This window comes from Poromitra crassiceps, assembly GCF_964638095.1.
Source record: "Poromitra crassiceps genome assembly, chromosome: 26".
Taxonomy (NCBI): domain Eukaryota; kingdom Metazoa; phylum Chordata; class Actinopteri; order Beryciformes; family Melamphaidae; genus Poromitra; species Poromitra crassiceps.
The window spans coordinates 11,759,740-11,784,053 of NC_139640.1; the positions used below are offsets into that span (position 1 = coordinate 11,759,740).

Sequence of the window (24,314 nt, forward strand, 5' to 3'; positions counted from 1 at the left end):
TCTCTCCCTCCCTCTCTCTCCCCTCCATCTCTCTCTCTTGCCCTCCCTCTCCCCTCCCTCTCCCTCTCCCTCTCTCTCTCCCTCTCTCCCCCCCCTCCCTCAGGTGCTGTACCATCTTTTCGAGGAGTATGCTGGCGTGGGCACGGTGACGGTGTTGGACGGGGTCCTGGGAGTCATCTGTTTCTTCGTGGTGGCGCTCGGCGGCGTGCTGGTGGGCGCCATCTACGGCATCCTGGCCGCCTTCACCTCGCGCTTCACCTCGCACACGCGCGTCATCGAGCCGCTCTTTGTCTTCGTCTACAGCTACATGGCCTACCTGTCGGCAGAGATGTTCCACCTCTCTGGCATCATGGCGTGAGTATGGAGTGGGCGAAGGAGGCCAGAGAGAGACATAAGGAGGACATATTTTTGACCTATTTAAAAATGCTGTTTCTGAATTCGATCGAGAGAGAGAGGCCAATACAAACCCACACTTTCAGATTCAGTTTGATTAAGATTTCAGTCAAATTTATTATTATTAGGGTGTATAGAGACAGTCCGCATGTCTGGGAACGCCAACAAAATGTTAAACGGCTGGCGCGCGAGTGGGGTAAAACCGCCCATATATCTCATGGGCTGACTCACCAAAAGACGGTGCTGCGGCTCTAAACTACAGGTTTGGGGGTTCTAGAGCAGAACACAAGACGTCTGCTCAGATGTGCGTTTACTGCGGTGGTTAAATCCCCGATCGTGTCTGCCTGGGCTGGGCTATCAGCTAAATTCTAACTTTGCTGAATGGATAGAACGGGGGTTTTTACCCCACCCTGACCCCGCCCCCAGCCAGGCTGAGCCAGCTAACCCAGCGTCTATGACGAGACGTGGCCTCAACCTATGGGGAGTGTTGATCCAAGAACAAACATATCTACAGTAATCCAGTATCTAACCACAGAGATATACTCATGATGTATGAAGGAAGATTGAGGAAACACAGAGGGTAGTGAGGCCCATGGTACATCAGTGGTTCTCAATGTGGGGTCTGGGGACCCCTATGGATCCTTGAGAGGGGGGTCCAGGGGATCCCCAACAAACTGATGAATTGTTAAATATCAGCATTATTTAATGTCTTTAGACGCAGAGAATGTAGAAGGATGACTGGTTTGATACTAGTTTCTCTGTTATCTCTCTACCTACAATACAGTCAGTGAGAGAACGAAACAAATCTGCACTTTCACATGCTGATAGTCAAGTCAGGATCAGGGCGTTGGGACTGTTTTAATCCAAGAGCAAACAAATCTAGTCCAGTCATATACTCTGCACTCTGTCACCTTTTGAAATGCTTCACGTTTTCTACAGGCATACCAGTCACTTAGGTGTAGCCAGTGGCCACATGCATTTACATTTCATATGTATGCTATAACTATGCTTTTATCCAAAGCAGCTTATTCACCTTATGCAGCCCCACCCACTTGACCCATTGTGTCACAACTTCCTGTTCAAAACGCTGGCTGTTTTTACCTGCTCAAACTAGTCTGACTCACCTGGTCAAACCTAACATTATAAGTCAGACTAGGTTTATGAGCAGGGGGGTGAAAGTGGATTGAAATTCTTACCCGTACTAGGCCTGCACGATATGAGGAAAATCTGCGATGTGCGATAACATTGTTCAATATAACGATGACGATATGACTTGCGATAAATAAACAGATATTAAAGTATGCATATTAGCTATACAGTTCCTATGTCTTTCTGCTTTAATAATGCTAACATAGACCCCAAACATAGCCTATGCCCACTGAATAAAGAAATGAAATACACACTGACTCTAGCTGAAACTACACACAGCGTGTTTGGGCTTTGGCAGAGGGGCGGAGCGCACTGTTGCAAGGGAAAGGTGTACGCTGGATTTACAACACAAGACAAAATGATCAGATGCTGAGTGGGAATGCATGACGCATGTCAATAAAACCACTTTTGTTATTCATTGCGTTTCAGGCAGTCTTTGCGATGTGTTTATTGCGCATGTTCATATTGCGATGACGATGAAAATACGATTAATTGTGCAGCCCTAGCCCGTACTACTACCCCAACCTTCATCGGATCATTGTTCTTGTCCAGCCCCAGCTTCATGCGTCCCTGAACACACGCATACTTTTTTAACACCTGTACGGTGTAGAAATTAGAAACACGTGACATCATGTAGTCTATAGCAAATTATTTATTTAAATGATGCAAGTTACTACTTAATTAATCTGTCTAGTGTGGCACACTTGTTCTTGTGCTTACAAGTAATCGTCGTCCAATGGTAAAGTATAAGGTCGGAAATGAATTGTGCAAAGGACAAATAATATGAAAATGAATAAGCAAGAATATTAATTTAAAAAAGGCACATTTTAAATTGCATTTTGCAAATCATCAGCATTAATTAATCAGTCTTTGGCTTAATTATAAGCATTTGTATTAATAGGTTTATAAATATTTTTATCAAACGGCTCATTTAAAAGCATTTTCTTCTTCTGGAACCTGCCTGGCAGGTGAATATGTAGCATACAGTAATTAAGTAAGTAAATGACTGAGAATTACTGCTTGGATAAAGCCTTTTGTACATCATGCAGGAGACAGGAAAGACGCACAGAAGAAGAGAAACCCTCCAAGGCAAAATATTCCCAGAAGGAATCAAAAAACTGAAATATAGACACTGAATTGGGCAGACAATCAAATGCCACTCTCTCTCTCTCTCTCTCTCTCACGTAGTCGGTCAATGCATGTAAAAGCAACTGCCAATTTACCAATAATTAAGCTGACACTCTGCGCAACAGAAGCCTCGGTTAAAATGTTGGAAATCTGAAGTGTCAGTATCTCCATAATTACAAAGTTAATGAACATTGCTGAAAACTATGACCATTAAAATGTAGGGTTGGGTATTGGCAAGGACCTCACAATACGATACGTATCACGATACATGGGTTGCGATACGATTGTATCGCGATACATTGCGATACAATACATATTGCGATATATTGCAATACTCTAATTTACTGAAAATTAAAAAATAGAGCTAAAAATACAACACGCTGTGTACCACCCACCAGGTAGTGTAATAATATGTCACTTTATATTGTGTGAAAAAATATGAATGGTGGTGAATGGAGAGATAATGTTACGTATTTGATCCTGTTTGAATTCTGCCACGGGGTACACATGTTACATTTTGTCAATTTAAAAGATGACTACTAGGGGTGTCACGATACACTCAGTTCACGATACGATACGTATCACGATACTGGGTTCACGATAACGATACGATACGATACGATTTTAACAATATTTTTTAAAACTTGAATAATGACAATATATGACTGGAAAAGTAGTATTTTATTTGAAATGCACAAATACAAAACATGCTGTTGTGGGAAATTGTTATTACAATAACAACTAGAAAAAACATGAGATTGGAGATGAGGCTTATCTTGAAATAGAATGAGTTACACCGTCACTTAGATTTACTTTGAACTAAAAGGTTTCTCAGCAGTATAAATTCTCATTATGCATCTTCAGTTTTTCTTCAAACTCAAACAACAAGACTTTTCTTAATCTATTTTTTATGCATCTTCAGTTTTTCCTGTCAAGTAAACAGTTTTGCCAGAAACTCAATTGAATGGTTTCTCTCCTGTATAACTTCTCATGTGTCTCTTCAGAGACTTGTTCAACTGAACTACTTTCCACACATTGAACTTCAACAAACAAAGACGTTTCTTAGTCTATTTTTTGGGGGGGGGGGGAAAAAAAAACTTTTTTTTTTTCCGATATGAGATTTCATCTCAACGATACATATCGTGACGTTTTACTATCGCGAAATTTCGTGGGACGATATATTGTGACACCCCTAATGACTACTGTATGCATGTCAAGAAAGTCGCAGTTTGTCCTGAAACTGAAATGTAAGGTTTAGTTTTGTCAATCAACTACATCTGGTGTCGCACATTATACGTCACACCATCAACAACAGTGGAGTGGCGGGAGAGACGTCACTTACACAACTAGTCTTTCTGATTTATAACTTATAGTGCAGCAGTTTTACCACAAACTGCGACTTTCTCGTCTTGCAGAGTTATCTTTTACATTGACAAACATGACGTGTGTACTCCTGTGGCACAATTCAAACCGGATCAAAAAGGTAGCGTATCGCTCCGTTCACCTAGCCTGGGTAAACCCAGCCTCCACGTGACCTCTATCTATGTGCTACTGATAGCACATAGATAGAGGTCAGGTGGAGGCTGGGTTTACCCAGGCTACCGTTCACCACCATTCATATTTTTTCTCACGCTGGTACAGGGAGAGAAACAGGAAGTGACGTTCACTTTGGCTCGCTATGCCTTTTCTCTGTTTGACACTAAGGCCGAGCCAATGAGCACCGAAGGGGACTAACGATTAGCCAATCAGCGTCAATAAAACAGCGAAACGGGTGGAACTAATGCCGCTGTCAAGCGCACTCACAGCAATGGTGGCTGCCATAGATGAGAGAGATGCTGCTATTGAGGCTGTTTTAAATCGATTAAAAGTACCACTTTGACATTTGATTGGCAGTCTGAGTCTGCTTTGTAGGCATATTCAAAGGGGAGATATTTTTGTTTGTTTTGTTTTTTCTCTTTCTCCCGACTGGATTAACTCATGTTAGATTCAGGCGATCCGTTGGTCTCTAGTGATTGGTTAGTTGAAATGGAATTCACCCGGGGGATTCCCCTCATGGGGGATTCCCCTCATAGAAATGACATAAACAGAGTCCAATCTCAGATACCAAGATGGAAATGGAGTGTAACAAGTTGACAATTCAGTCTGATTTCAGGCTACAGTCTTGACCCTGCCAAGGCAAACTCATTTCAGCTGTTCCCGCATGACAGTAACTCACCTGTACATCACACAGACACTGTATAACCAGACTGATCTAAATGCAGCCAACCTAACCCTCAATTTATGGCCTGCCGTCACCCTCTGAGGTGCCTTCTCCTGAGGAGCGGCTCCTCTTCCAATACACCTCTCTCCTCCCTCATTCCATTCCTGCCGTTTACAGCCCTATGACTTATGGAGCATGCAGACAGGAGGTACAGATATATTGATTCTCCGTGCTGTGTCAAGGCCGATGGCTGTGTAGCTACAAGGACAGTCTGTTGAAAGGCCAGGAGCCCTGAGCTCCTGATATAAGAGTCATGAAACAGCTTCCTAGTGTCAATTCCTTTTATCAGCCCTCCCTCATGCCCTTATAGCCAATCCAACATTCAAGATTTGTATTGTCACTCCGTAGTACAAGTATCACGTGTGAAATTCTTGTGCTGTAGACTCCGTTATAACATAGTGCAAAATAACAGGGCATATAGGTGCAGGAAAACAAGAGAAGCAACAAGCAATAAGGCAGTAAAGCAATAAAACAAGCCAAAAAACAGTGACATATTCACTGCACATAGGTGCAAATAGTATAGACATAATTTAAACATAATTAAACATGCTATTTGCACAGGTGCAAATAGCATAGGCCTAATTAAACATACGTAATGGTAGCAGCTGCAGTACAGCTACTACAGTACATGATTGTTGGGAGTTTATTTGTGTGTGTTAAGGAGTCTCGTGGCCTGCGGGAAGAAACTGTCCCTCAAGCGATTTGTGCGTGCTTTTGGGACCCTGTATCTCCTCCCTGAGGGTAACAGGGAGAACAGGCTGTTGTGGGGGTGGTTTGTGTCCTTGATGGTCTTCAGGGACCTCCTGAGGCAATCCAATATTGCTGTAGAGGTGGAATGATGAGCAGCTGTAGTGCCTTATGCTACTTGGATGACATTCGTTTTTTGGCCTCTGCATCTTTGACATGATGGAGAAGTGGTTACCAGACTGGGGTGGGGACGTCTCTCTCTGGCTGTCGTGTGTGTTTTCTGATCAGAATGCATCTTTGACATGATAGTAGAAGTGGTTACCAGACTGGGATGGGGACGTCTCTCTCTGGCTGTCGTGTGTGTTTTCTGATCAGAATGCATCTTTGACATGATAGTAGAAGTGGTTACCAGACTGGGATGGGGACATCTCTCTCTGGCTGTCGTGTGTGTTTCCTGATCAGAATGCATCTTTGACATGATAGTAGAAGTGGTTACCAGACTGGGATGGGGACGTCTCTCTCTGGCTGTCGTGTGTGTTTTCTGATCAGAATGCATCTTTGACATGATAGTAGAAGTGGTTACCAGACTGGGATGGGGACATCTCTCTCTGGCTGTCGTGTGTGTTTTCTGATCAGAATGGAACTTTGACATGATGGAGAAGTGGTTACCAGACTGGGATGGGGACGTCTCTCTCTGGCTGTCGTGTGTGTTTTCTGATCAGAATGCATCTTTGACATGATAGTAGAAGTGGTTACCAGACTGGGATGGGGACGTCTCTCTCTGGCTGTCGTGTGTGTTTTCTGATCAGAATGCATCTTTGACATGATAGTAGAAGTGGTTACCAGACTGGGATGGGGACGTCTCTCTCTGGCTGTCGTGTGTGTTTTCTGATCAGAATGCATCTTTGACATGATAGTAGAAGTGGTTACCAGACTGGGATGGGGACATCTCTCTCTGGCTGTCGTGTGTGTTTTTCTGATCAGAATGCATCTTTGACATGATAGTAGAAGTGGTTACCAGACTGGGATGGGGACGTCTCTCTCTGGCTGTCGTGTGTGTTTTCTGATCAGAATGCATCTTTGACATGATAGTAGAAGTGGTTACCAGACTGGGATGGGGACGTCTCTCTCTGGCTGTCGTGTGTGTTTTCTGATCAGAATGCATCTTTGACATGATAGTAGAAGTGGTTACCAGACTGGGATGGGGACGTCTCTCTCTGGCTGTCGTGTGTGTTTTCTGATCAGAATGCATCTTTGACATGATAGTAGAAGTGGTTACCAGACTGGGATGGGGACGTCTCTCTCTGGCTGTCGTGTGTGTTTTTCTGATCAGAATGCATCTTTGACATGATGGAGAAGTGGTTACCAGACTGGGATGGGGACATCTCTCTCTGGCTGTCGTGTGTGTTTTCCTGATCAGAATGCATCTTTGACATGATAGTAGAAGTGGTTACCAGACTGGGATGGGGACATCTCTCTCTGGCTGTCGTGTGTGTTTTTCTGATCAGAATGCATCTTTGACATGATGGAGAAGTGGTTACCAGACTGGGATGGGGACATCTCTCTCTGGCTGTCGTGTGTGTTTTCCTGATCAGAATGCATCTTTGACATGATAGTAGAAGTGGTTACCAGACTGGGGTGGGGACATCTCTCTCTGGCTGTCGTGTGTGTTTTCTGATCAGAATGGAACTTAGGCTGGAAATTGGAGCACTTTGTTATGCAGTAACCTCTGAAATCACTGTTCCCCTTTGTTGCTGGAGAAGAGTTGAAAATGCTATTTTGTTCAGATTGCCTGTTCCAGTGTATTCCAGGCCAGCGGCGCCCCCGCCAGGCCAGAAAAAAGATTGTTTTTTTTTGTTTTTTCCTGCTTCCCCCAAAATTTCAATAAACCTTTATGACATATTATTACAATACTGGTGTTGACAGTGTTGACAGTAATAGAAGATGCCAAATCATTAAAAAACAATAAGCATTTTGCTTTTAGGAGCATTGTGCCAGCGTGCAGCGCTGTTCCAAAACATGTCAATGTGTGTCGTTTTGGTCGGGTTACATTTTAAAATCCCTCCAGGCCTGAACATTTTTCTAGGGGAAACACTGCTGTTCCCATATTATTCTCAGAAGCAATAATCAGTGATTTGATCATGTTTGCTTTTATACTAAGACCATCAAAGCTAGATTCAGAAAGAAGAGCGAACATTTTCTGAGGAGTTAGGAAACTATTCAAATCTCATAAAACAATATCACTCACTTTATTATCCGTTCAACTGATGCAAAAGGCATTAGCATCTTGTCCCTTGTCCTTACAGGTTGATAGCATGCGGGGCAGTGATGCGACCCTACGTGGAGGCCAACATCTCCCACAAGTCCCACACCACCATCAAGTACTTCCTGAAGATGTGGAGCAGCGTCAGCGAGACGCTCATCTTCATCTTCCTGGGCGTGGCCACGGTGGACGGACAGCACTCCTGGAACTGGACCTTCGTCACGGTCACTGTCATCCTGTGTCTGGTGGCACGGGTCATAGGTCAGCTCCACTGTAGTGCTTTCCATACGTATGTTAAGATATACATTCAAACGGAAACAACTATGCATGATGACATCATGCATAGGTGCCGTTGATAATCTATGCACAAGTCAAGTGAATAGCTTCTTATGAAACACGTTTGTCACAAAGTTCACTATAGAGCAAGTACTTTACATAATGCAATGAGCAGAGCATATACTTTGCATGCTAATTTCTAGCTTGACATGCTCATTTCTAGGTTGCATGTTCATTTGTAGCCTGCCTCAGTGAGATATATAAATACATGTATGTATGTATGTGTATGCATATATATATATATATATATATATACACACACACACACACACACACACACACACACATATATATATATATATATATATATATATATATATATATATATATATATATCAAGAGTTCAATGAAGTTAGATTGCCCTGCACAGCTCAGATCTTCACATTGGTGCCGGTGGTGTCAGGAAGGAAGTCCATAGTAAATGGAATAGTAAATATAGTAAATAGTGTATATATATATATATATATATATATATATACACACACACACTCAGTGGTCTTTGTCCTCAAAAAGTGGAACTCCGGCAGAAGTTGCCAATGCCGTTCTATTTCGTCACACCTCTGTGAGTTTGTAAGAGGAAGCTCTGCTGAGGATTTCCATATTGACAGACTGTCTCTCTCAAGTCATTTGTCCTGCGAGAGCCAGAGAGAATGAAAGTGGAAGCACGAGGAGATGCAATGACTCATGCGTTCCTGAGTTCTATTATTCTCTGCCTCACTGTCATGACGCAGCAAACACAGACATGATCGACTGTCTTTCTGTGACTCTTCATTGGTTGTTGCCAAGAGTCACGAGCTCATCACATGATACTGCCACACACATCTTGTGATGGAAAAGCGTTTTTAAGTTGTAGCGGTCAGTGGGTTTGTGGTCACTTCAGTGCCTACGGAGCCATCTCACATAGAGTAGCTTATTAAAACACACAATCAGAGAGAAAAGTCATCTGACTTTTATTGAGGCTAATTCATAAAACTCTGCAGTGACAGAACAGCAGCACGCAAAATCTGCACCACGGTAATTTACCCCTATTTATAAAATTATGAATTATGCTTGTGAATACCATGATGGATCCACATGAGTTATTAGTCAGCTGCAACACAGGTGATCACAGCCAATCACAACCAACATGTTAATTAAGCTTTACTGAGTCTGTATCTGTCAATAGCAGAGACATGTTAGAATGGCAGATGATGTTGGGCATGGTAAACCAAATGTTTATGATGTCACTGACTGAGATTATGAATTGGTCAGTGGTGATCATCACCTGATGAAGACCTATCAATGCTCTGTAAGATAAATATATAGGAGCATTGGCGGCAGCAGCCTTCTCTTTAGGCTACTTTATCTCTGCTACACTCCAGCACCTGCTCAAACGTTTATGCGACCTGTATGGTCATCTTCTCTTTTTCAAAAATGATAAACTGAATAAATCATTTAAATAATTTGTTTTCATTAGTTAACGTTCATTTTTACAATAGACCGTGACCAAAATGGGTGGAAGAATGGTGAAAACAGGTAATGCAAAATTGAAAATCGCTTCCCAATATTTTGCATCTTGAAGCACCCTACCGTGACGGTATCTGCCCCTAACGTTACACTAAACCTGCCAGTAAGTTTTATGATACAGCCCCATTCTATGGCCCTAAATGATCAACTCTGGCAACTAAATAGGCAAAAAGGAAGAAGCAAATATTACAGTATTTGACCCAAATCTGTTACACACACACACACACACACACACACACACACACACACACACACACACTCAAACCCAGTTTCTCATGACATTGTCCTTCCCAGGTGTGATTGCTCTGGTCTTCATCATCAACAAGTTCCGCATCGTCAAGCTGACCACCAAGGACCAGTTCATTATAGCCTACGGTGGCCTGCGAGGAGCCATCGCCTTCTCCCTGTGCTACCTGCTGGACAAGGACCATTTCCCCATGAGAGACATGTTCCTCACCGCCATCATCACCGTCATCTTCTTCACTGTCTTTGTCCAGGTACTGTCTGTTCTGTTCCCCACTCAACAGACTGTGTTGTCACATCGTTAGCTGTTAGCCGCGTTAATATAAGAGCCCGACCCGTCACCCGTGACGTAAACACATACATGCAGGCAGGCTACATACACAGTCACTCGCAAAGGTTTATTACAGCTGAGAGGCTAAGTAAGGGACGCTAATGTTATCTCTCTGACTCGTTGGCTCCAATACACCCTTTTCACGGGGGCCATTTTGTGTGGAAAAGGCAGGGTAAACACAGGGGCAAGCATAACACTAATGAGGGTTTCCAACTTCCACGATTCACCCGTTAACACGACTTCTTTGCGGGTTATCTGCCGCGGTGTACAACTGATTCAGCTCAGTCTGTCAGGAGGTGTGAGGTGATGCGCTTCATCAGATGGCCTCTAAGTTTACACCAACCGCAAAGATCATCTCATATCATACGAGGGAGTCCTGTTCAGTCTGTCTCGTGGTGTTGCCTAGTTGAAGGATTTGCCTAATAATGAGATGACATGGCTGTCATTAATAGAGACAGTCCGCATGTCTGGGAACGCCCACAAAATGTTAAACGGCTGGCGCGCGAGTGGGGTAAAACCGCCCATATATCTCATGGGCTGACTCACCAAAAGACGGTGCTGTGGCTCTAAACTACAGGTTTGGGGGTTCTAGAGCAGAACACAAGACGTCTGCTCAGATGTGCGTTTACTGCGGTGGTTAAATCCCCGATCGTGTCTGCCTGGGCTGGGCTATCAGCTCAATTCTAACTTTTCTGAATGGATAGAACGGGGGAATTTACCCCACCCTGACCCCGCCCCCAGCAAGGCTGAGCCAGCTAACCCAGCGTCTATTGTGGGCGTTCCTAGAGCCTTAATGGGCGTTCCCAGACATGCAGACTGTCTCTATGGATGACTGAAAGAAACTTGCACACTGACTCACTTGCAATTAAAACATGTTACCCAGGATCATCATACAGTCTTTCAGTCTCATGACCTTCCTCTGGTGTGCAATTGTAAGTAAGAAACGTCAACTATATTCGGGTGCGCAAAGGAGCTCTGCTTTGAAGCCCTCAGAACGTCTTGTCATCATAGGCGACTGCTTCAAATTCAAATTCAACTGAATTCAGTGAGTGTGTCGATTTGGAATTTTCATTAGGTGGCTGTTTGAATTCACACTGACCAGCACACTAACAAAATGAATATAGCGCAAAGTACAAAAGCCTAATTTGCAGCCATTCAGTAACATTTTGCGGTATGTCGTGATCTCGTGGCATGCTGAGGATCAAACATCAAAAGATGTTGCTACACATTTTCAGGAAGAGGTTAGGTTTGTTGCTTTGTCTGGAAATAGGACCTCGAGTGGTCAGATTCTTGGTCTGTTTTGAAGCAAACAGCTGTCACTTTGAAGTGCACCGACAGGCAGGCGAGCAGATTCACATGCAATAGTAAATGTTGTAATGGGCAAAATGAATACACAAAACAACACATATAGACATGCATGGACCACTTTCATTCCTTCTCCCTTCTTCTCAGCTCTCCTCTTGGGATGTAGTTTGGATTATTGGACATAAAGTTGTATGAACTCCATACTAGTTGTAGAGTGTATGGAGAGCTGACCTGCTGATCCATGAGTCCCGTAGCTTGATCTGATTGGAGAAAAACGAGTCCCGATGGACATTCTAGGGCAGGCGTGCCCAACCTTTTTTGACCCAAGATCTACTTTTCAAGTAGCCAGCCTCCCGAGATCTACCAGTCAAGTTTCAACATGGCAAACGCACACACATCGTTTCCAGCCTGCAGTAACTAACCTCACAACACTTTCTCGTTGTCCCACAACCACTTGACATTAGGGCTGTGAATCTTCACTGGCCTCACGATTCGATTACTACTACAATGGGCTACGATTCCATTCGATTACGATTATCGATGCATCTCGATGCATCTTAAATCGATGCATCACTTTTTTCCCCAATACATGATTTATTTTTTCTCACTTTCCTTTTTCTCACTGTGTGGCTCCTTTTAAAATAAAAGTGCATTTGGAATTCCATTGTATTATGATCCATAATTAAAATAAACAACTGCATGTACTTCCATTATATTTTATTTGATTATATATATATATATTTTTTTTATAATCGATTTTTGACACCCCTCGACCTGGGGTCAGTCCGTGGTCGACCAGTAGACCGCGATCGGCTGGTTGGGCACCCCTGTTCTAGGGTCACGGAGTTATCAAGTTTTACTCCTAAACAAAGCATGCATGTGTTATGACATCTCATTAAATGAGATGTCATAACACATGCATCCAGTTTTATTGTTGAAATTTTCAACAATAAAACTGGAGCTTTTTTTAGGAGTAAAACTTGATAACTCCGTGACCCTAGAATGTCCGTCGGGACTCGTTTTTCTCCACTAAGATCAAGCTAGAGCTCCCCCCACGGGACTCATGGATCGGCAAGTCAGCTCCCCAGACACTCTACAACTGGTATGAAGTTCATACAATGTTATGTCCAATAATCCAAACTATCCCTTTAAGAGAAAACACAAAGAAGTACATAAAAACAAGATAAACACACACGCTCTACGTGCACTGCAATAAACTCACACAAGCAATAAACACACTATTATTATCCATTGTCCATTTACATTTGTAGCGGAGCAGCACGTCCTGCCGGATAAACCCGTCTTTCTGTGAAGTTGTCAGAAGATGTTTGGACATGGTCATGCATAATGTAGATTATAGACTCAGAGTGACTCAGTTCAAATAAAACCCTTTTAGATGTGTTCCCTCTCTGCAGAAGCTGCCGTGGAAATATGTTTTATTAATGCTATATACATACAGCGCTAGGCTAGCAGCCTCTGATGCTCAGATTGATGCAGACTATGAGGTGGAGCACCTTCACCTACACAGTATCCAAGTGTGTAAGAAAGATGAGGGAAATCCTCCAAAGTGAGGACATTGTGCTGGTCTAGGGTTGGGCTGAGCACGTTTTGGGGTTAAGATTAAAATGAGGATTAGTTGGGGGTTTGAGCATGAATGTAGTCTAGAAGGTCCTCACAAGTACAGCAATACAAACCTGTGTCTCTAGGTGGTGTGCTGTTGTGTGGTTGAGTTTTCAGGGGTTCGCAACATTTTGTAACTTAAGGCCCACTTCTGATTGTTAAAAGAGTTCCGAGGACCACCTTCCCAGAGAAATGAAAAAGAGAGAGGGAAAAAAGTCAACGAAATTATGCATTTTAATTGGAAGTTTTTGATCTATGTAATTCTTGAGGACATTTAGATGTTAAAAAAATAAAATAATAACTAGCTGTAATCACACTATTTTATTTTTATTCATATATTTGGCAATACCACTGCCTCCGGGGCTTTGCATGCATGCAAGGTGGTGGGACAGGATCTTATTTAAGAACCAAAACGTTGTGTCATCCACTTAGGATATTATAGCTGATGATGGTGTTTGGATGAACACTGAAACATCTCGTTTCTAACTTTTTGTTTAAAAAATGTGATCAGTCTAAACCAGACTGTTTCAAAGTGGGGGTGCCGCTCCAAACACTTTCACGGGAGGCTCAGTGATTAGAAGTGAAAAATGTTGCATTAGTTACCGTAAATTCCGGACTATAAGCCGCACCGGAGTATAAGCCGCACCTGCAAAGTTGACTGTTTTTTACATATATAAGCCGCACCGGACTATAAGCCGCGGGTGTTTTAATGGTATTTTTTTTTTTTTTTTTTTGTGTTTTAATGTTTAATTACCATATGTAAGGGTTCATGCACAGAGGGGATTGTCGGGAAAGAGATGGCTGTTTGAGGAAGCTCCTATTTATTAACATTTCAACAAAACAACATAACACAACACCACCTGTGTTTCTTTTTTACAGTGCACACAGTGTCATACAGTGTCATACAGTGTGGTGAAAAGAGGGCAAGAGAGGAAATTAAAACAGAAGTGGATTTATAGTTAGAAAGAGTGCTAAAGAAGAGAGAATTCCTTTTTTTTTTTTTTTTTCCCTGAAAAAATCCATAGATAAGCCACACCGTTATATAAGCCGCAGGGGCCAAAAAAGGCCAAAAAATGGGAAAAAAGCAGCGGCTTATAGTCCGGAATTTACGGTATATTACATTAGTCATCAAAATAGCCTAATGTGTGTGAGTTGGTTACATAGTTCAGAGATATATAGTAGTTTGGGTGAATATTACTGTTTTTCCCACTTTCCCAGAGTCAGAAACAAATAAATACCTTCAGACAGACAGAGCTGGTAAACAGCAGGTTTTGGTGTCTCAGCATCAAAGAGACCTTCAAGAGATAGATAGAGATAGAGGCCTTCTATCTACACTTGGCATTTTGCACGTGCGTTCATCATTCATCATCATTCAGACAGAAAACCATGGCAGAAGAGCCAGAGAGACCAATTTCTTCACCGGCAGCTCCCTCAATAGACCAGAAATCAATGCAACCACAAGACCTTCTGTGCTTTGAGCAAAGGGATGTGATGCCCACCTTTTCCCGCCTGGAGAAACTCACTTTCTTGGTCTTATTATCGCTATCCAATCTCTAACCTTCTCGCTCTCTCCACCTAACCCAGCTGAAGACAAGGCCAGGCAGGCACATTCACTGATCTCTAACCTTCTCGCTCTCTCCACCTAACCCAGCTGAAGACAAGGCCAGGCAGGCACATTCACTGATCTCTAACCTTCTCGCTCTCTCCACCTAACCCAGCTGAAGACAAGGCCAGGCAGGCACATTCACTGATCTCTAACCTTCTCGCTCTCTCCACCTAACCCAGCTGAAGACAAGGCCAGGCAGGCACATTCACTGATCTCTAACCTTCTCGCTCTCTCCACCTAACCCAGCTGAAGACAAGGCCAGGCAGGCACATTCATTGATCTCTAACCTTCTCGCTCTCTCCACCTAACCCAGCTGAAGACAAGGCCAGGCAGGCACATTCACTGATCTCTAACCTTCTCGCTCTCTCCACCTAACCCAGCTGAAGACAAGGCCAGGCAGGCACATTCACTGATCTCTCCACCTAACCCAGCTGAAGACAAGGCCAGGCAGGCACATTCACTGCTCTCTCCACCTAACCCAGCTGAAGACAAGGCCAGGCAGGCACATTCACTGATCTCTAACCTTCTCGCTCTCTCCACCTAACCCAGCTGAAGACAAGGCCAGGCAGGCACATTCACTGATCTCTAACCTTCTCGCTCTCTCCACCTAACCCAGCTGAAGACAAGGCCAGGCAGGCACATTCACTGATCTCTAACCTTCTCGCTCTCTCCACCTAACCCAGCTGAAGACAAGGCCAGGCAGGCACATTCACTGATCTCTAAACCTTCTCGCTCTCTCCACCTAACCCAGCTGAAGACAAGGCCAGGCAGGCACATTCACTGATCTCTAACCTTCTCGCTCTCTCCACCTAACCCAGCTGAAGACGAGGCCAGGCAGGCACATTCACTGATCTCTAACCTTCTCGCTCTCTCCACCTAACCCAGCTGAAGACAAGGCCAGGCAGGCACATTCACTGATCTCTAACCTTCTCGCTCTCTCCACCTAACCCAGCTGAAGACGAGGCCAGGCAGGCACATTCACTGATCTCTAACCTTCTCGCTCTCTCCACCTAACCCAGCTGAAGACAAGGCCAGGCAGGCACATTCACTGATCTCTAACCTTCTCGCTCTCTCCACCTAAAATGTTATTGATTTGAATCATACCGGTATATAACTTCAGAAGACCTGGTGAAAATGTCTCCTCTCTCACTGCGCAGCACCCTTCAGAAGTCTCTAAATACTTTGTGGAATGAACGTACCATTTGCTTGCGTGCGATAATATGAGCTCACAACAATCAGATTCTATTTCATCGTGCTTCCAGCATTTTTGCATTGGGCTCCGATTTGCAAACTTCTACAAGATCTTGATTTTAAAATCCTTATGTAAATCCACATAGAATCGTCTCATTTCACTCCCTTGCATAAACAGGGATAGCATAGCCTCATCCTGTCTTTGGTGAAGGTGTCAGGAAATGCGTGCGGTGAATAATACGTAACTCCTCTCTTCTCCTCGCTTCCGCAGGGCATGACCATCAAACCCCTGGTGGAGCTGCTGGCTGTGAAGAAGAAGCTGGAAGCCAAGCGCACCATTAATGAGGAGATTCACACTCAGGTACCACCGATGACGGCTGTCGCCTTACGGCTAGAAGGTCCTGTGTTCGATTCCCACCTGGGACACTGTGAGCGCTGAAGGAGTGCGTGCCCGTCCGCATGTCCTCGAGTGCCCGCCGGCTGGGTGGAGTCGTCAAAAGGGCCTTTCTGTGTGGAGTTTTTATGTTTGCATGCAATATCCTGGTTGCTGATGTGGTTCATCCTCTGGTCGTTAGGGGCACCTGTTCAGAGGGAGGGGAACTGGTTGGAATAGCGTGATCCTCCCACGTGCTATGTCCTACCGGTGAAGCTTCCCCTGTCAGGTGAAAAGAAGCGGCTGGCTAACTGCCCATGTCTCGGAGGAAGCATGGAGCCAGTTTCGGCTCTCCCCAGATCGGCAGAGAGTGGAGTAGCAATCAGGATAAATAAATTAAAATTAATTAGCACTAATGGGGGTTAAAAATGAGATAAAAAAAGAAAAAAAAGGTACCACCGATGACCTTTGACCCTCCTCAGCCTTCGCTGTCTTTTGTCCCTCCTCCAGGAGCAGAATCCATACTAGTCGAGTCATATCACAGTCACTGACGCTCACTGTCGCCTGTACAATTGATGGGACCAGACAGAAGATGATGACATTTATGCTTAATCAAATTTCAAAATGTTTGTAAATATTTGAATCACTTTAGAAAACATGTTCTATATACATCAAATGCAAAGTGTTGTGAGGCATTTAGCAAACCACAGACAAATCCACTCCTTACTTCCTGTTGTTTTTACTTTGCTGTACTCACAAATAGACAGAGATACAGTACTAATATTGATCTTAATATGCATAGAAGAATGCACCGCAGTTTCAATGTCATTAAGTCATAAAGTGTTTCTGTCATGGTGACACATGCCTTTCAATGCTAGTTGTGCAAAAATGCTGAGGGTTTTTCCAGTTACTTGCATCAGAACCCCATTGTCAAATTTTGATTGTTGCTTCCCCCTACTGGCTGCATGTGGGAAGTTTGTTTTGTGTCAGACAGACTTCCATTCGCCCTTTTCACCTCCCACCCAATTCACCCATTTTGTGGCTAAAAGGCAGGAAGAAACACAGGTGCAAGCTGAACATTAATGAGGGTTTCCAACTTCCAATCCATTTGGTGATCCAGTGCCAAATGGACTCAGAAAGGTTCCTCTCCTCATTGCTCTGCAGCCCTGTTCCATAACAGCATCTTGGTTACCAGGCTCGCTAGTTAAATATAACATACATAGTGTATATATATATATATGCACACACACACACACACACACACACACACACACACACACACACACACACACACTCTCTCTTTCTCTCACACACACACACACACACACACACACACACACACTCTCTTTCTCTCACACACACACACACACACACACACACACACACACACTCTCTTTCTCTCACACACACACACACACACACACACACACACACACACACACACACACACTCTTATATAAATCCATGAGTGGCTAGCATGGTCCACAGTCCCTGAGTGGCTTTTTAAGCTATTAATACAACTTAGATAGGCACACGCGCGCGCGCGCACACACGCACACACACACACACACACACACACACACACACACACACACACACGCGTGAGTCTCTGGGGTGTTGTGGTCAGTCACAGTAATGCAGGCTGTCTTAATGGCTTATCCTTTACTGTAAAACACCAGTGAGCTGGCTAAGGGCCCGTTCACACTGGCTACAGTGTGTCTGGCATACCATGGTGGCTGTTAATTAAGGAATACGTTTTTAAATTGTCCCATCTGTTAAAAACAGGACTGTGTTCAAATAGCTCTTTTTGATTCTACTCACTTAACCCATTGATACCTGATGCAGCATTTGCGTGTATATCCCTCATTTGTGTGTGTATCCCTTTAAGACCGCGAACCGCGTTAACGCGGTTCGCGGTCTTAAAGGGATACACACACAAATGCTGCATCAGGTATCAATGGGTTAAGTGTCATTGTTTCTCTGAGACGAACCTCACTGTCTCTATTAAAACAGGGACTTTTTCCCACCCGTGGTTTGTGTGTGGCTCTGCTTAATGGCTTGTTGCCATAGCAACATGACTCCTCAAACTGTGAGCTGGAGCTGTAATGAGAATAGCAGGACAACGCTGGGCTGTCAGCACATGTCCCTGGTGCTCCGGGTAGGCATGGTGCTGAACCCTCGGGATTCAATACAAGTAGAGATGGAAATGTATCCAAAAATCTTTAGCGTTTATTTTAGCGGGAATTTCTGCCGTGTTGTAAATGTTTACGAGAAATATTGTGCGCTCCTTTCTGGCATCTCTTGCTGCCTCGCCCGCTGCGCATGCTCGCCCGCTCAACTGGCAGTGCTCATTTCTACCGTGTCGCATTGGTTTGCCCTCGAGGTCTCGCATGCTAGCCGCGCTCGCCCAGCCTCGCACGCTGCACGTGCTCGCAGATGCAACTCATTTCGCTGCACGGCCTCGCCCGCTCAAATGCAGTTGAGCAATTGTGCACCGCGCGGAGCTGCTGGCCGCCTGATTATAGTAGGGAGATGTGAATTTTGGCTGCAGGTCGGTGCTATTGTGCTATATGACTGCTAGGGGTCGCTGTAGCCCTCCCTCCCATAGATTCACTGCCATTAGTAAGGAGGTACAAGTTAATTGTTTGAAATAATTTTATAAATGTGTAATACAGAATCAAAAACGACATATAGAACTTGTAAATGTCCTTGTTCTGTTTGTCTATGAAACTTCTAATAGTTTGATACATGTTTCACTTTTGATTATTTATACTCGCTGTGCATTATTTTTAGGTTGTTTTTGATGCTGCTTTCTTTCTCTGCCAGGTCTCTCTTGGATACAAGATTCATCATCTCAGTGACATTGAACTGGTGAAATCAATCTAAGAGAGACTGAGGGGCCCTTTGCACGAGGACAGTTTCTGGAAGAAACGACACAATAGTGTTTCCTTCACACCTTCTCCCTGTTTACATGAGCGCTGTTGAATTTTTAAAACGCCGTAATGTACATGCCAGGTCGCTAGGTGGCAGTGTGATGGTCAACGGGGCGTTGCTTGTCGCTCCACAACTTGGACAAGTTTCCTGGGCACTTCCGGTTTGCTTCCGGACTAACGTTAGGTTACAGTCCTCTCCTCTCTCACAGTCAGACTAACGTTAGGTTACAGTCCTCTCCTCTGTCACAGTCAGTCAGACTTAGGTTACTGTCCTCTCCTCTGTCACAGTCAGCCAGACTAACGTTAGGTGTCTCTCCATTCAAAAACAACAGTTTGCCTTGATCACTGCAAAACATGACATGCCCTGTGTAGCCTCCACACAATAGGGCTACACACGGTAAATCATGGTAAATACGCAGCACAATACCCGCCGTGGTAAACAGAAGAAGACTGGGATATTAACTTTAAGGCGACTCACTTCTACACTTGAATGAAATTGTATTCACTTACTATCTGCTCCGTGGATTACCATTTTACAATTTCGGAGCCGAAATTGTAACATAGCAACGTCTACGGCTATGACGTAATCACGTGTGTCGCGTGTGCAGGCACGTCAGAGTTTCTGAAATGAGCCGTCTCAAAGTGATTACATGGAGCGCTCAGCGGGGAGCGTCACCAAGAATTTCACTCTGGAGGGTGGTTTCAAAATGTGTCGTTTCCTAAGCGCGAATTCGCCGTCGCCGTCTAAAAGGGAGGCACTAGCGATAAAATAATTCTCCGTCACCATAGGAAACTGTCCTCGTGTAAACTGCCCCTCAGTTGGCACTGCAACCACTAAACACCGCTAGCCATTCTTTAAGGGAGGAATCTGTCTTTGACCAATCAATCAAATTGTCAAACTGTTTTAGTACAGACAATGTAGACATATGTGCCTATGGGCTTTTCCATTTAACCCATTGATACCTGATGCAGCATTTGTGTGTGTATCCCTTTAAGACCGCGAACCGCGTTAACGCGGTTCGCGGTCTTAAAGGGATACGCACACAAATGAGGGATATACACGCAAATGCTGCATCAGGTATCAATGGGTTAATATGAGGCCCAGTAAGACTGACATATTATATATAGACTAGTAAGACTTATGACAAGTGTTTGTATATTTCTTGCCTGCTAAGCCGTATGATAGAATCTATGAAAAGATTCATCAGAGCCAAAATGGGGAAATGAAATGTGGACTTTGCGTAGTCTGTGTCTGTTCAACAACAGCTTTTAACGCCCATATTCTGCCCTTTGCTTTAAATCCCCAGTTCCTGGACCACCTACTGACTGGAATTGAGGACATTTGTGGACACTACGGACACCACCACTGGAAGGACAAGTATGGATTTTAAACAGTGATCCCTCTTCACAATGTTCAACTTGCTGTACATTTAAGGATTTGCAGCGATGCATTTCCTCAACCAACCACCCACCCACCCCCTCTCTCTCCCCCTTTTAATTTGCCCCTTCTGTCCAACCTCTCTCGCCCATCTCTCCCTCTCCTCCTGTTGCACCCTCTGTCTCTCCCTCCCTCCCTCTCTCCCTCCTCCCAGGCTGAACCGCTTCAACAAGAAGTATGTGAAGAAGTGCCTGATTGCGGGCGAGCGCTCCAAGGAGCCCCAGCTCATCGCCTTCTACCACAAGATGGAGATGAAGCAGGCCATCGAGCTGGTGGAGAGCGGAGGAGGGGTCAAGCTGCCGGCCGCCATGCCGTCCACCGTCTCTATGCAGTGAGTAGCCATGCTGTCTGTCCAGGGTATCTGCAGGGCCTTCAAGCCATGCTCTCTGTCCAGGGTATCTGCAGGGCCTTCAAACCATGCTCTGTCCAGGGTATCTGCAGGGCCTTCAAACATCTCTGTCCAGGGTATCTGCAGGGCCTTCAAACCATGCTCTCTGTCCAGGGTATCTGCAGGGCCTTCAAACCATGCTCTCTGTCCAGGGTATCTGCAGGGCCTTCAAACCATGCTCTCTGTCCAGGGTATCTGCAGGGCCTTCAAACCATGCTCTCTGTCCAGGGTATCTGCAGGGCCTTCAAACCATGCTCTCTGTCCAGGGTATCTGCAGGGCCTTCAAGCCATGCTCTCTGTCCAGGGTATCTGCAGGGCCTTCAAACCATGCTCTCTGTCCAGGGTATCTGCAGGGCCTTCAAGCCATGCTCTCTGTCCAGGGTATCTGCAGGGCCTTCAAACCATGCTCTCTGTCCAGGGTATCTGCAGGGCCTTCAAACCATGCTCTCTGTCCAGGGTATCTGCAGGGCCTTCAAACCATGCTCTCTGTCCAGGGTATCTGCAGGGCCTTCAAACCATGCTCTCTGTCCAGGGTATCTGCAGGGCCTTCAAACCATGCTCTCTGTCCAGGGTATCTGCAGGGCCTTCAAACCATGCTCTCTGTCCAGGGTATCTGCAGGGCCTTCAAACCATGCTCTCTGTCCAGGGTATCTGCAGGGCCTTCAAACCATGCTCTCTGTCCAGGGTATCTGCAGGGCCTTCAAACCATGCTCTCTGTCCAGGGTATCTGCAGGGCCTTCAAACCATGCTCTCTGTCCAGGGTATCTGCAGGGCCTTCAAGCCATGCTCTCTGTCCAGGGTATCTGCAGGGCCTTCAAACCATGCTCTCTGTCCAGGGTATCTGCAGGGCCTTCAAGCCATGCTCTCTGTCCAGGGTATCTGCAGGGCCTTCAAGCCATGCTCTCTGTCCAGGGTATCTGCAGGGCCTTCAAACATCTCTGTCCAGGGTATCTGCAGGGCCTTCAAACCATGCTCTCTGTCCAGGGTATCTGCAGGGCCTTCAAGCCATGCTCTCTGTCCAGGGTATCTGCAGGGCCTTCAAACCATGCTCTCTGTCCAGGGTATCTGCAGGGCCTTCAAACCATGCTCTCTGTCCAGGGTATCTGTAGGGCCTTCAAACCATGCTCTCTGTCCAGGGTATCTGTAGGGCCTTCAAGCCATGCTCTCTGTCCAGGGTATCTGCAGGGCCTTCAAACCATGCTCTCTGTCCAGGGTATCTGCAGGGCCTTCAAACCATGCTCTCTGTCCAGGGTATCTGCAGGGCCTTCAAACAGTAGTTCAGACCAAGGACCCTCCCATTTGATAAGACTTTGTCACAGGGTCCCCCATCTGATAAGATCTTTCCTTTTAGATGTTTTATTCACACAAAGTGTATGAAACCCATGACTAAAATAGTCATATATTCTGCAATTGTATTATTTATGGATGGAATTATAGTGAAAATAAATTATTTTTGGTTCCCCTGGGGGGCCCCGGACCCCCACACAACATCTAAAAGTGTCTAAAGTTAGATTTCTTAAAGACAGTAATTAGAGGTCTTCATTTGTAACCATGTTATGCAGGTTTATTTTCTGCTTCTGTTGCATTATCATGCAGCTCTAAAATGACAAAGATAAAAGACATTATTACATTGACATTATTATTTGGTGACATTTCGTCCAAGCAGAGTTGGAAAGTAAAGCAAGTTCCATGAATTGTGCCGTCTCCTCAAAAGATATAAATGACAAAATGTAGAAGCTACAGACGACCTGTTGTCAGCAACGTTGTAACCATCACTTAGTTAACCCATTGATACCTGATGCAGCATGTGTGTGTATATCCCTCATTTGTGTGTGTATCCCTTTAAGACACGGTTTGCGGTCTTAAAGGGATACACACACAAATGCTGCATCAGGTATCAATGGGTTAAAACAAAAAAGCAGTCGGCACCACCAGCTCCACAGAGACTAAAGTTGTGCTTTCTGTTTTCCCTCTGCCGTTCACAATACAAAACATGGGAAATGAGATTTGAATATTTTGACACATCATAAAATATTTTGGAGACAACAGGCCATCTCTCCCTAAATGCGTTGAGAAACGTGGGTGATAGAGTGACTTTCATGTCTTCATTTCGTCTTCAAACACAAATCTTAATACCGTAGTAAGTTTTTCTGCATCTCTCCCAGGAACATCCAGCCCAAGAAGCCCCCTCCTCCCCCACCTGCAGAGAGGGGGCTGCCCCAGCTGCCCAAAGGCAGAGAGGAGGAGATCAGGAAGATCCTCAGGAGTAACCTTCAGAGAACACGGCAGAGGGTAACGCTGCTAAAACTCTATTTGATTTGATTCAGAGGGTGAGAGCTATTCTCATAAGACCACAGTGACTACGTTTACATGCACACAATATTACACTATTATTCGGAAAATGACAATATTCTGAATTTGATAAGGCTCATGTAAACAGCATATTCCAGTTGCATTTTCCGATTTTGCACTTTTTCCGAATTTAGCATTTTCCAATTAAGACATCTGGGTTATTCCAGTATTATTCGGGTTTTCGGAGGATTCTTTGATCATGTATACAGCGCATTCGGAATATGCGTCTCAATCAGGGTTTTTACTGCAGTTTGCGACGCATGTTGCCTGTTTGTGGTCAGCTGATGTGTGCTAGAAAGCTCTAGAACAGACGATATAATCATAATAATCCATCATCTCTGGCATGCAAAAAGAAAAGCCGATATTTCTGATCGGGAGGAGATGAGAAACATCGATTTAAAGAGAGAGAGAGTAGCCTATAGTGCCCAGTGCCCACGGAAGTCCACAATGCTTGCGAGCCTGCGAGGTAATAAAGTACCGTAAATTCCGCACTATAAGCCGCACCGGAGTATAAGCCGCACCTGCAAAGTTGACTGTTTTTTACATATATAAGCCGCACCGGACTATAAGCCACGGGTGTTTTAACACCTTGAGTGCCATGGACGAGATATCTCGTCTTACATAATCCGACCGTTGAGTGCCAAAGACGAGATATCTCGTCTTACATAAACATTTTTTTTTTTGACGGTGGGACATCAATCAACCCCTTTTACGTCTTCTATATCAATATAGACCCTTCTCACTGGGGCCATTTTGTGTCGAGAAGCCAGGGTAAACACAGGTGCAAGCAAAACACTAATGAGGGTTTCCAA

At 44.6% G+C, this 24,314-nt stretch overlaps 1 protein-coding gene across 1 annotated transcript in view; it reads left to right on the forward strand.

Moving 5' to 3' along the window:
• Positions 1-24,314, forward strand: part of slc9a1a (solute carrier family 9 member A1a) — a 61,238-nt gene that overhangs the window by 29,820 nt on the left and 7,104 nt on the right. The window contains exons 3-9 of the mRNA XM_083661407.1: positions 104-354; positions 7,924-8,141; positions 10,017-10,219; positions 16,290-16,379; positions 20,632-20,702; positions 20,917-21,093; positions 23,316-23,442. Coding sequence (XP_083517533.1) covers positions 104-354; positions 7,924-8,141; positions 10,017-10,219; positions 16,290-16,379; positions 20,632-20,702; positions 20,917-21,093; positions 23,316-23,442 — 1,137 coding nt within the window. The remainder of the gene's footprint in view (positions 1-103; positions 355-7,923; positions 8,142-10,016; positions 10,220-16,289; positions 16,380-20,631; positions 20,703-20,916; positions 21,094-23,315; positions 23,443-24,314) is intronic.